Here is a 13,033-nt window from a genome sequence, read left to right as displayed (position 1 = left end):
CATGTAATTTCATCCCCTTACTTAATATTTCATGCATAAAATATCAAGAAATAAATTGGGAAAGTGTATCAAAAAAAAATGCAAGTTATACACTGTTCACACTAGGGACTATATTCGTAGACAACGAAAACCAAAGGACGATAACTGTGTCCTTGGACCAAATGTGAATTATTCAAAAAAATTTAATGCATTTGGATTTATTTGTATAGCTCAGACTTTGTTTTAAACATTTTTTTACCTGCAGTCATACATTTTAAAACACTTACTTGACACTGATTTGGTATACAGTGCTCTGAAACCTGACATTTGAACAGATGCATCTGACGTAAACTGGACTGTCATGGCTGACCCCTGAGATGTAATTGATGCTGGAACAGTGGTGCCACAATACGTTCCTATTACAGTACCATTCACATCATCTCCATCATAAACTGTCACATAGTCATGGTTACAGATACTGTGAACCTCTAAACTCATGTGAGTGAAGGTCAAGGTGACACGATCATCTGAAATAGTCATGAAGAAAAACTAATACAGAAACTTCATCTAAATCAAAATATAATTTTCTCTAATTTTCATGCTTTTTTCACATTTCTCAATCTGTGTGAAAAATATTTCTCATCTCTAGGAAAAGCTTTGTTCTCGGCAAATGATTGGTCGAAATTTAATGTTGACGTCAAATTTTTTTGGTTTCTTCTAAATTTCCTATTGTGACGTCATGAAAAAAGGCGACCATGTCTGATGACGTCACATCTAAAGAACATAACTTTCTGCAAATCTTTGAAAAGGAAAGATAAACTTTGTTTAGAGATCGTCTAAAAATCATCAGAGAAACAGATTCCATCACTATAACTTGTGTATTACAATATTTCTCCACTGTCAACAATTAAATTTTAATTATTTAAAAAACTCGGCAAGCCTCGTGCTTTATAAAATTAAAATTCAACTGTCTCTAATGCAGAAATATTGTAACTCACTTGATGCAGTGGTGGAATCTATATGTAGCTATGATTTAAAATACCTAAGAACTGATTAAAAAAAAACTTATATGGGACCAAGGGGAGGTACTTTGAACACAACTATTGATGCGTGTCAAATATATTGTACAGTAAAAATGTATGTTGAATTCTTAAGTTGTCTGTATAGTTGGTCACCCTATTTTCAAAGTGCCTGTTCTGTTTACCATGTATGTGTTAATCGAACAGCCCTAAATGCATCTTTGCATATAACATTCTTTATTCCCACATTTCATAAAACATAATTACTGGATCGTCCTACTACTCACTATACATTAATAAATTATGTGCATTCTTGCAGTTTTCACAATCGCTGGGTTATACATGTACACCTGAGCTGAGCGGAAGGAATCCATATCTGTGTTCATGTTGATAACTACTAAGATTAACCTGTCACCAAAAAAACTCCCAATTTAATTCAAAAAATGCACATATAAACCTAGGCCTGTTATAAAATGATATATCATGGTTAGTGTTGTTTTTCAACTATCTTTTCATAAATACTAAGAATAAAATGAATTATCCTTAAAATCTCTCCCCATAATCAATTTTGCATTTTTTTTACTAAACTTTTTACAGTCAATTGATCATTTCTTCTATTTTTCCAAATGGAGGAATTGATATTCCCATTTTCTTTGATTATAATTTCTAGTCATAGCTATTTCAACGAGCAGTTTCAGGATTTCCCAACTGGCCAAACTTTATACATAGACAAAGCATTCTACTACTAATACAAATCTCAAATAAGGATTATACCATTTTCTAATGCTTAGTTGATACCTCTGCTGGTTGACTGTTAGTCCCCAAGGGCATCACCAACTCAGAAGTCAGCACTTACTGACCCAGTTTACAACATATCTCTTAAATTAATCGTTGATAAATTTAGAATTTATTAAGAACCTTAGGTTCCAACTCCCTCAGGCAAAGATGACCTAAGATTGATTTGGCTATTCTTTTTAGTCCCTTTCGGTCATAAAACTTTTAATAAGTTTAGGTATTTTTACATTTTGGCTTTTAAATTTTTGGGTTTGAGTTCCTGGTGAAAATAAATTCTAGAAAAGTGCTTTGGAAAAAGCATATTTATAAAGTGTTACATTTATTTTATGGTCTAAAAACAGTTAAAATCTCTGAACTAACTGGAATGAAGTCCTCTAATGATCCATGTGCAATTGCTCAGCATTCTATAAGTATTCGGATAGTTAGGTGAAACTATTTCTCCATCTTCTTCAGCGCTTAATAATCCTCCACAACCTGTAACATAGAAATTAAACCTATTAAAATCAAATAAGGCCATTTAAACACACACAATAGCAAACTATTAAGATAACAAGCATTTTTTTGGCATTTATCATGCACTTCTATCTAAACAAAAATTGTCAGAGATCTCACAAAGAGAACTTTTTCAACTTAAAAAACATAAGAAACCCTGGAGAAATTGGATTTAAAATATTTCTTACATAATTTTTTGTTAATGGATAATTACAGGAGCAAGAACTGCTGACCCCTCCAGGGTACCTGAGATCATCCACCATTTTCTATGGGGTTTGTGCTGCTCAATTTTTGTGTCTGTGTAGTTTTTTGTTTACTGCTGTTTGTTAAATTTTTACCATGGTGTTGGACGTCTTTCTTTGACAACTAATTATCCTCCTTTTGTTTTAATAAACAGAAGTGAACATGTGGGGATATAAATGAGAAGTAGGAGGCTTGTGGGTTTGAAAACTTATGTAGCTAAACAAGAATATGTGTTCATAGCACACCATGCCCCATTTCCACTATCAAATTTCCACATTCAGTAAATCACAAAATCTGGGTGGAAACCCTAATTTTGCATATATTTTCAAAAGTTCAATTCATAATAAATATGTATATTAAGTTTTAACTTGATGTGACCACAACTCCATGGTTACCTACCGTAACATACACTTAAAACTAAATTTGTAACCTCATACTGGGCAGACAGACAGATGGACCCATAGATTGGAAAATATAATACCCCTAATATCTTAGGCATGGTGTTAATTTATTTTAAAGTAATAACGGTTATTGTACTTAATATTTTAGTTGGAATCGGGTTAGGGGGATAGGGAAATCAGTTCTTATATCATTGACATCAAGATGGAAAAAAAAATGTATAGTGTTTGCCAGACAATTATCCAACAGAGAAAATATATATATAAACCAAGTTATCTATATCCTCGATGATTGGAAGTTCATTACCCTAACTCGAAACGGAAGAAAAAAATCACAACCTTGGAGCAAATATTATCTAATATGAATGTAAATATTCTTTACTTATTTGCAAACAGTCTTATACATTTAATTGATGAATAACTTCAGAAACCTGGTCAATCTGTCTATGTTTTGTATTGTGACCCAATTCTGTAAAATAAGTAGACATGCTTGTAAGTTCGTGACCTTTTTCTTGGACAGTGGTTTTTGCGCATGTGCAATATATAGGTCAGGCCTATTGTATTATGTATTTGAACATTACAGAATAAATTTGAGATCAAATAACAAATGAATATCTCGAAAAAAAGAGAAATTGGGATATACTAACTTTTTTATTCTCCCTACAACAATTATTCTAGTTTTTACACATGACTTTCAATGGTTAATTGGAAAGTCCAGAATTAAACACTTTAAACATGTTTAAGATAACTATAACGAAGTCACAATGTCATTAGTGCATCAAAATATTTTTTCATTCAAATTGCATTCAATGGCATAGGATTAAATTAATTTTACGAGCCAATATTCGGCAGGTTTTGTTTTATCAAAATATATCAAATCATTTTCTGATCTTAAACAAACCGCTCACATACAGACTTCAAAAAATAATACTCTTGGCCTTCAAAAAGGGTAAAGAGCGCCACATAACCTAAAAATAGATGACTCATTGTTAAGATGTCAATAACATTGCTGAAAGGATTTTCCCAAGAATTCAACAAAATTCTAGAAGAGTAATAAACAATAATAGTGGAAATAGACTTTTAAACAAATAATATGCAAGAACATACACAACTTCTCTTTATCAAGCCATATTAGTAAAAATGCAATGAAAAATATCCAGTTAAGTTTTTTTGAAGTAGCACGTTGCCAATGATAAATAATTATGCATGACGTCACGAATAAAGTGGAAATCCCCAAATGTCACGAACTTGCAAGCACAATGAACTTGCAATCATCGACGATATATATGTCTTTGAAAATTCTTTGACAGCAAATTAGTATCAAATATTGAACCTGTTGAGTATGTAGCTTTAAATCCTCTGGCGGATACAGATGCATCTGTTCTCATTCTAACAAACATCCGGTTCCCTGTTGACCTAAATATATTTGGACTAGGAACAGCTGTGCCACAATGCCTAAATAATTCTGTAGAGTTCCTATTTGGTCCATCATATCCCTACAATTTAGTTTAAGGGAGTTTATCACAGTATGATATATAGAATGATATATATAACACATGAGGTAAAACAATACACTGTAAAATGAGAAAAAGAGGAGATAAGCTAATGGTCTTATTTGGTCTCTGTATAATTATAATATGTAATTGAAGTATTCCAAAATCTGGTTATTTTTGCATAGATATTTGATAAGTTTATGCAAAGTTTAAACTTAAAGCTCTTTCAAATATCATGAAAATTCATTTGGATAAACCTGTATCAATAGTTTTGCTGTATAAATGGCATGAAATTATGTACCTGTTTTTGTAAATGCATTTGAGAATAATATGTGTAATGCATCAGTTTAAAACTGCAGTAATTTTAATGACTTAAAACCTCAAATTCCTTAGGAATTGTTTCTTTTTTGAGAAATCAGAAGTTTTCAAGAAGAATATAAATTACGACTGAAAACGGATTTACAATACAGATTTTTTTTGTAAAAGTGTTTTAGTATGAATAATTATGGTTTATTTTTCGTGCATTCCCCATAACATGAATGAGCATTTTATGATAAAGCGTCTAATCTTGTAAATATCAGCATTTACGACTGAACAAAAAATTCTTTTTTCAATGAAATTGTATAGAAAGAATTAATTTTAAAATCTAAATAATCAATGCCTTTGCTGAGATTTTCATAATAAAATAGTCTGTATCTGGTCAGTATTTTCTGCTGTCAGGTGTCAATTCAAGTAAACTTTACAAGCATTTACCTGAAATCCCTATGGGCATGAAAAAAAATACTTGTAGGACCCTCTGGAATATTACAAGATCTTCATAAATTTTCATTACAAAAAAAATTCTTGACCTAAATCCCAAATATACATTTCGGTCAAGGGTCATGACTGGAAAATATGACCGTTTCCAAACCCTTGATTTCGTGTAAAATATATTTTATGTGATGAATTAATTTGAATAAATATCGTTTTAACTCGTTTTAGTGGATTTTGTAATAGTCTTTCAAACATCATATTAATAGTAACATGAAGAATATATTTCACATGTGACTTAGGCTTTACAAGAATTTACTATCCTGGACATGTAGGCTAGCACATCAATCATACAAACAAGTACTTACAGCCACATAATCATATGTACAGCTTCCACCTTCTACATCAAAATCTTCAAAGGTTATAACAACTGTCTGACCTTCTTGTACTGTGATTATCCATTCACACTCTGTGTTATGAGGATAATTGTCTGGGTAGTTTTTAGACAACAGAGTACCAGTAGGTGTACTAAAGTTGCCACCACAACCTGAGTGTAAAAAAAGTAAAAATATACAAGGGTTTCATTCTATCTAACTAAAGTTAAATCTCAAATCACTCATTTTGTATGCTTTGTCGCTGAAAATGAGCAAGTGGAGATTCAATTTTACTGTGATTAGATAGGGTTTCTTTATTACTAGCATCTATCTCTTTACAACAGTTAAGAATGTGTCTGATCATGTTACTATGTACAACCAGAGATAGCACATAGAACATGATTAAAATCAAAGCCTTTTTTTACTTCTAAGTTTGTGATTTTCAATGTGACAATTTTTTTTTCCTGTTCACTTCATATAAAGAACATAAATGGTTGTAGCAAAATAAAGAAAGTAAAATAGTAAACAGAACAAACTACAGGCTCTCAAGAGCCTGTGTCGCTCACCTGATACTACTTTGGTTTTGGAAATCATGTTAAAATAGATTATAATCATAACAGATACCCTAATAATGAGTGAGGCCAAATTTGGTTTAAAATTGGCCCTGTAATTTAATAAAAAATCCTGGTTGCCATCTTGAACAGTAAATCAGCAACAAAGTAGCAACACTTCATCAGCACCTCATAAGAAACATTTATGCCATGTTTGGTTTCATTCCATTCAGTGCACCTCTAGAAGAAGCATTTGTATGTATTTCCAATAGGGTCTTATGTTAAAGGAAGTCCCCCGCTGGCGGCCATTGTGGATGAAGGATCAGCTTCAAATTAACAACACTTAGTCAGCACCTCATAAGGAACATTCATGCCATGTTTGGTTTCATTCCATTCAGTGGTTCTCTAAAAGAAGAAATTTGTATGTATTTCCCATAGGGTCCTATGTTAAACTAAGTCCCCCACTGGCGGCCATCTTGGATTATGGATCGGCTTCAAAGTAACAACACTTGGTCAGCACCTCATAAGGAACATTCCTGCCATGTTTGGTTTCATTCCATTCAGTTGTTCTCTAGAAGAAGTTCAAAATGTAAAAAGTTAACGACAACAGACGACGGACGCCAAGTGATGAGAAAAGCTCACTTGGCCATTTGGGCCAGGTGAGCTAAAAAGTTATGAAAGCATATTTAAGGCTTACCCAAATGACAATTGCTTTCAAATATAAAGAATCCTAAATTGTATTTGCTCAGAAAATTCCAACTTAAATGTGTGACTGACAGGCATATGGACAAACACACACTGATGGTCAGACAGAAATACAAGACAAGAATACCACTACTTTTTGGCTGTAATTAATTTAACATTAATTCTTCAAAGATTTAGTAGATTTAATACATGATCTTTCAATTGGTATCACAAGGCAAATATCTTTACCTTACAATGTTTTGCCCAAATGACCCCAGGTTAACTAGGCAATTCATTCATAAAATCAAAATTGGAATATCATGTATACCTAATAACTACAGCAAAACCCTAAATCTGAATATCATTTGTCTCAATACCAAACTAGAGGCTCTCAAGAGCCTGTGTCGCTCACCTGACTCTACTTTGGTTTAAGAAATCATGTAAAGATAGATAAAAATCATAACAGATACCCAAATAATGATTGAGGCCAAATTTGGTTTAATGTTGGTCCCGTTATTAAATAAAATATCCTGGTGGCCATCTTGAACAGTAAATCGGCAACACAGAAGCAACACTTGGTCAGCACCTCATAAGGAACATTCATGCCATGTTTGGTTTCATTCCATTCAATGGTACTCTAAAAGAAGACATTTGTATGTATTTCCCATAGAGTCCTGTGTTAAACTAAGTCCCCCCCGGCAGCCATCTTGGATAATGGATCAGCTGCAAAGTAACAACACTTGGTCAACACCTCATAAGGAACATTCATGCCATGTTTGGTTCCATTCCATTCAGTGGTTTTCTAAAAGAAGACATTTGTATGTATTTCCCATAGGGTCCTATGTTAAACTAAGTCCCCCGCTGGCGGCCATCTTGGATGATGGACCAACTGCAAAGTAACAACACTTGGTCAACACCTCATAAGGAACATTCATGCCATGTTTGGTTCCATTCCATTCAGTGGTTCTCTAAAAGAAGACATTTTTATGTATTTCCCATAGGGTCCTATGTTAAACTAAGTCACCCACTGGCGGCCATCTTGGATATTAGATCGGCTGCAAAGTAACAACACTTGGTCAGCACCTCATAAGGAACATTCATGCCATGTTTGGTTTCATTCCATTCAATGGTTCTCTAAAAGAAGACATTTGTATGTATTTCCCATAGGGTCCTATGTTAAACTAAGTCCCCTGCTGGCGGCCATCTTGGATAATAGACTGACTGCAAAGTAACAACACTTGGTCAGCACCTCATAAGAAACATTCATGCCATGTTTGGTTTCATTCCATTCAGTGGTTCTCTAAAAGAAGAAATTTGTATGTATTTCCCATAGGGTCCAATGTTAAACTAAGTCCCCCGCTGGCGGCTATCTTGGATGATGGATCGGCTACAAAGTAACAACACTTGGTCAGCACCTCATAAGGAACATTCATGCCATGTTTGGTTTCATTCCATTCAGTGGTTCTCTAGAAGAAGTTCAAAATGTAAAAAGTTAACGACGACGACGACGGACAACAGACGCCAAGTGATGAGAAAAGCTCACTTGGCCCTTTGGGCCAGGTGAGCTAAAAAAGGAAAACATTTCTTTCACAGACACATTCAATGATTCTAGTGGTCTATAATAAGTAAAATTACAACCAAGTCAGTATATAGAAATTATATTCTATTTAAGAATTGTAGATCTTAAAACTGCCCACATACCTCCAGTAATGCCTCTGTATGTTACTCTAAATCCATTACCACTAACAGAACTATCACTTGCAAACCGTACATACATTATGTTGCCACTAGATGTCAACAGCTGTGGTTTTTTCTGTTTGTGACAAATCTTCGTCAGCTGGGGTCCGGATGTGTCTGATCCTTCGTACACCTAAAATATTTTTGTTAAATTTATTTTCACTATTAAACAACAAACCTTAAAGAGGCATTAGCTGTCAAATTCATGTTCACCGATTTGACTCAAATTCTCATATTTGATTTATAACATACTAAAACATATATCCAAATTACAATAAGTCTGAAATAAACAATTAACAATACATGGAATAGATAATATATATCAGCTTTTCGTGTGTATTTTAGTCCAGGCGCTATCTAATTAACCATTGAGATGACCTCTGAAGACTGCCGACGGTCACATAACCTGATATAAACATAAACATAAATATAAGTAGATAACGACTTCGTGCAATTGGACTTTTCTAGGTCTGTTTGATTTCATGTTATAGGTTAAGAAAATAAGTTATTATCATCGTTTTTACCTGTACAAGAATGATTTTTTGTGGATCGAATCAGTCAACGATTCACTTTCTATGTTAACATTCTTTTCCTTTTAATGGCTGAACACCACTAATACATGCGTAACCAATCTCTAGCTAAGGGGTTAAATTGAAGGTCACATGAATACCGATTCAATGAGGTCGATGTTTCTTAGCTTGTTTTCACAAAATTGAACTAAACTGGCTGCTAAAAGCGAATTATTATTTCACTATTTCACTTTCATTTATGATTGAACAAAAAAAATCATATTTTAACTTTTTTTATATCTCGTAACTAATGCCTCTTTGAAAGAGAAACAGAGGATTTTGGTAGTTCTATGGATAAAACAAAATCAGCAATTTGGCTACAATGTTTTACAAGTGTAACTTTCATTCTTGAACTTGAACTTTTAAAAAACAAATTAACAAATAATACATTTCATAAAATCACACAAATTTAAGTAATGTGGTTCCAATATGAAGTACTAAGGCATAATTTTGATCACACCAAAATACTTTAAAGTTGAAGTTGTGCATATGCTTTCAGACTATGTTCAAACACAAAATGTTGTCAAATTATTAGTCTTGACTTGTCATTAATATCCTAAGCTTCTTCCAAAATTAAAGAACCTTTGTGAGCATGCTCACATACCCCACGCCCCCACATTGTAACTGGACAAACAAAATCTCACCAGATTCCTAAGCCCAAAGACTCATAACTCTACAAAAGTCAACTGATAAAAATTTTCTTGTGGATATGCACATTTACATATAATGTACTCATTAACTACAAACTTTCATGAAATTCTGTTGTGTGGTTTCAGAGAAGTTGCGATTACAAACTGTTGCAGTAGTATATTTGGGCCAAAATTTTAACTTCAAAGGGGAATAACTCCTCGTAAAAAAAATTCAATAGTAATTTCCTGTCAATATGTACATCTACATAGTATGTCCTTATTATATACAAAGTTTCATGAAATTTTGTTGTGTGGTTTCAGAGAAGTTGTGATGACAAACTGTTGCAGTAGTATATTTAGGCCAAAATTCTAAGTTCAAAGGGGCATAACTCCTAGAGAAAAAAAATTCCATCGTATTTTCCTGTTGATAGGCACATCTACATAGTATGTCCTTATTATCTACAAAGTTTCATGAAATTCTGTTTTGCGGTTTCAGAGGAGTTGCGATGACAAGAACAGGATTGGCCAAAATTCTAAGTTAAAGGGGCATAACTCATAGAAAAAAAAATTGAATAGTAATTTCCTGTCGATATGCACATCTACATAGTATGTCCTTATTATCTACAAAGTTTCATGAAATTCTGTTGTGCGGTTTCAGAGGAGTTGTGATGACAAGAACAGGACTGACGGACGGACGGACGGATGAACGGAAGAACGGACAGACAGAGGGACAGACGGATGGGTGAAAAACATTATACCCTCCGCAACTTCGTTGCATGGGGTATAATAAGTTGTGACCATTTACCTCTAAAACATCAAATTGACATGAAGAATGGGTTTCAAGGTCAAAGTCGACTATTGTCAGTTCTACAGCATTGCCTGTTGGTAGTGATATCACCCAAACACACTCCCGACGATACGGATAAGGATTGGGATAGTTAGGACTGGTAAAACTTCCTGTTGTTGACACTAAATATCCACCACAACCTATGAGAAATTATAACATACAATACATCTTGTCTAGAAACTATTTAAATTTCTCAAATGAAAAGAAATAAAGGCTCAATTTGTAATCAATGACTCTTTACAAATACATGATGTTCACAAAATATGTAATTAAGGTTATATCTATTAGCTAAAATTGTTTCTTTTGTAGTTTCTCATATGTGGAAATTCAAATTTGATCAAAAATTATTTTGAACAAGCACTATCAATTTATGAATTAAATAAATTTGCCCTGATGAAGAGTATAGCAATCACCAATCAATCAATCAGAAACTGTAGAATATATTTTCAAGGTACTAAGTCTTTCTCAAAAAGTATTTGAGGCAATCAGACTGATATTGTTACATTGTAAACTACAGTGCAATTGACAGAACTTTTAATTCTGTCATAAAGAGATGCAATGAAGATCTTTATCTTTATAAATCCCAAGAAGTATACAAACCATTTGTAATGTATTCCAATCTAAATCCATTCCCTGCCACAGAATAATCTGACATAAAGTTGAGCCATAAGGTATTTCCAGTAGATGCAATAGTTGGTGGCAAGCTGCTGCCACAATATTGACCAATCTCATTAGCTTCCATGTTTTCACCATCACGTATCTGCAATACCAAAACAGTTTACAATTATAGCTTACTTAGATGGATAATATTTGGGTTGTTTTTGAGCAGGCTGTAGACAGCAATAAAACAACTCTCAAAAGTTGACAATTTGGATGTCTTAGGATTAAGATAGCTGTTTTATTAAACTGACGTAAATAGGATTGTGACAACTATAAGACATCAGCTATATAAGTATATTAGTAAAGATAGATTCTGATATGACAAAATTTAAGTTTGAGTTATCTCCCTTGTCACAATTTTGGAGGTGTAAATGGTTGATTTTCATATTTGGCCTAACCAAATTGAAACATTCAATACAAACAAGTCTGATAAAAGATCCTTACTAGATCGTAGTAATGAGTCAAGCAGTGCTAAACGAAATTGTCAGTTTAACAAGTTGAATTTGGCTGATTTCTGAGGAAATTTGTGCACTGAGACCTCCAACATGGCGAAACTAGAGGCTCTCAAGAGCCTGTGTCGCTCACCTGATTCTACTTTGGTTTTGGAAATCATGTCAAAATAGATAAAAATCATAACAGATACCCTAATAATGAGTGAGGCCAAATTTGGTTTAATATTGGTCCTGTAATTTAATAAAAAAATCCTGGTGGCCATCTTGAACAGTAAATCAGCAACAAAGTAGCAACACTTAATCAGCACCTCATAAGAAACATTTATGCCATGTTTTGGTTTCATTCCATTCAGTGCACCTCTAGAAGAAGCATTTGTATGTATTTCCCATAGGGTCTTATGTTAAAGGAAGTCCCCCCATTGGCAGCCATCATGGATGAAGGATCAGCTTCAAAGTAACAAAACTTAGTCAGCACCTCATAAGGAACATTCATGCCATGTTTGGTTTCAATCCATTCAGTATGTGGTTCTCTAAAAGAAGACATTTGTATGTATTGTCCATAGGGTCCTTTGTTAAACATTGTCCCCATCTGGCAGCCATCATGGATGAAGGATCAGCTTCAAAGTAACAACACTTGGTCAGCACCTCAAAAGGAACATGCATGCAATGTTTGGTTTCATTCCATTCAATGGTTATCTAAAAGAAAACATTTGTACGTATTTCTCATAGGGTCCTATGTTAAACTAAGTCCTCCGCTGGCGGCCATCTTAGATTATGGATGGGCTTCATAGTAACAACACTCGGTCAGCACCTCATAAGGAACATTCATGCCATGTTTGGTTTCATTGCATTCAGTGGTTCTCTAAAAGAAGACATTTGTATGTATTTCCCATAGGGTCCTATGTTAAACTAAGTCCCCCGCTGGCTGACATCTTGGATGATGGATCAGCTTCAAAGTAACAACACTTGGTCAGCACCTCATAAGGAACATTCTTGCCATGTTTGGTTCCATTCCATTCAGTGGTTCTCTAAAAGAAGACATTTGTATGTATATCCCATAGGGTCCCATGTTAAACTAAGTCCCCCGCTGGTGGCCATCTTGGATTATGGATCGGCTTCAAAGTAACAACACTCGGTCAGCACCTCATAAGGAACATTCATGCCATGTTTGGTTTCATTCCATTCAGTGGTTCTCTAAAAGAAGACATTTGTATGTATTTCCCATAGGGTCCAATGTTAAACTAAGTCCCCTGCTGGCGGCCATCTTGGATTATGGATCAGCTTCATAGTAACAACACTTGGTCAGCACCTCATAAGGAACATTCATGCCATGTTTGGTTTCATTCCATTCAGTGGTTCTC

At 34.0% G+C, this 13,033-nt stretch overlaps 2 protein-coding genes across 2 annotated transcripts in view; both read right to left on the bottom strand.

Moving 5' to 3' along the window:
• LOC127729008 (cubilin-like) overlaps positions 1-5,644 on the bottom strand; it is a 66,529-nt gene extending 60,885 nt beyond the window's left edge. Inside the window, exons 1-4 of the mRNA XM_052236583.1 lie at positions 5,538-5,644; positions 4,260-4,422; positions 2,154-2,267; positions 267-506 (exon numbers count right to left, since the gene is read on the bottom strand). Coding sequence (XP_052092543.1) covers positions 267-506; positions 2,154-2,267; positions 4,260-4,326 — 421 coding nt within the window. The 5' untranslated portion in view covers positions 4,327-4,422; positions 5,538-5,644. The remainder of the gene's footprint in view (positions 1-266; positions 507-2,153; positions 2,268-4,259; positions 4,423-5,537) is intronic.
• Positions 5,645-6,928: 1,284 nt separating this feature from the next.
• LOC127729007 (cubilin-like) overlaps positions 6,929-13,033 on the bottom strand; it is a 28,048-nt gene continuing 21,943 nt past the window's right edge. The window contains exons 12-15 of the mRNA XM_052236582.1: positions 11,161-11,320; positions 10,519-10,700; positions 8,480-8,648; positions 6,929-6,939 (exon numbers count right to left, since the gene is read on the bottom strand). Coding sequence (XP_052092542.1) covers positions 6,929-6,939; positions 8,480-8,648; positions 10,519-10,700; positions 11,161-11,320 — 522 coding nt within the window. The remainder of the gene's footprint in view (positions 6,940-8,479; positions 8,649-10,518; positions 10,701-11,160; positions 11,321-13,033) is intronic.

The sequence above is a fragment of the Mytilus californianus genome, unplaced genomic scaffold, assembly GCF_021869535.1.
Source record: "Mytilus californianus isolate M0D057914Y unplaced genomic scaffold, xbMytCali1.0.p SCAF_2, whole genome shotgun sequence".
NCBI lineage: Eukaryota > Metazoa > Mollusca > Bivalvia > Mytilida > Mytilidae > Mytilus > Mytilus californianus.
Note: the sequence above shows the minus strand (reverse complement) of the source record. Positions and strands in the feature narration are given on the sequence as shown.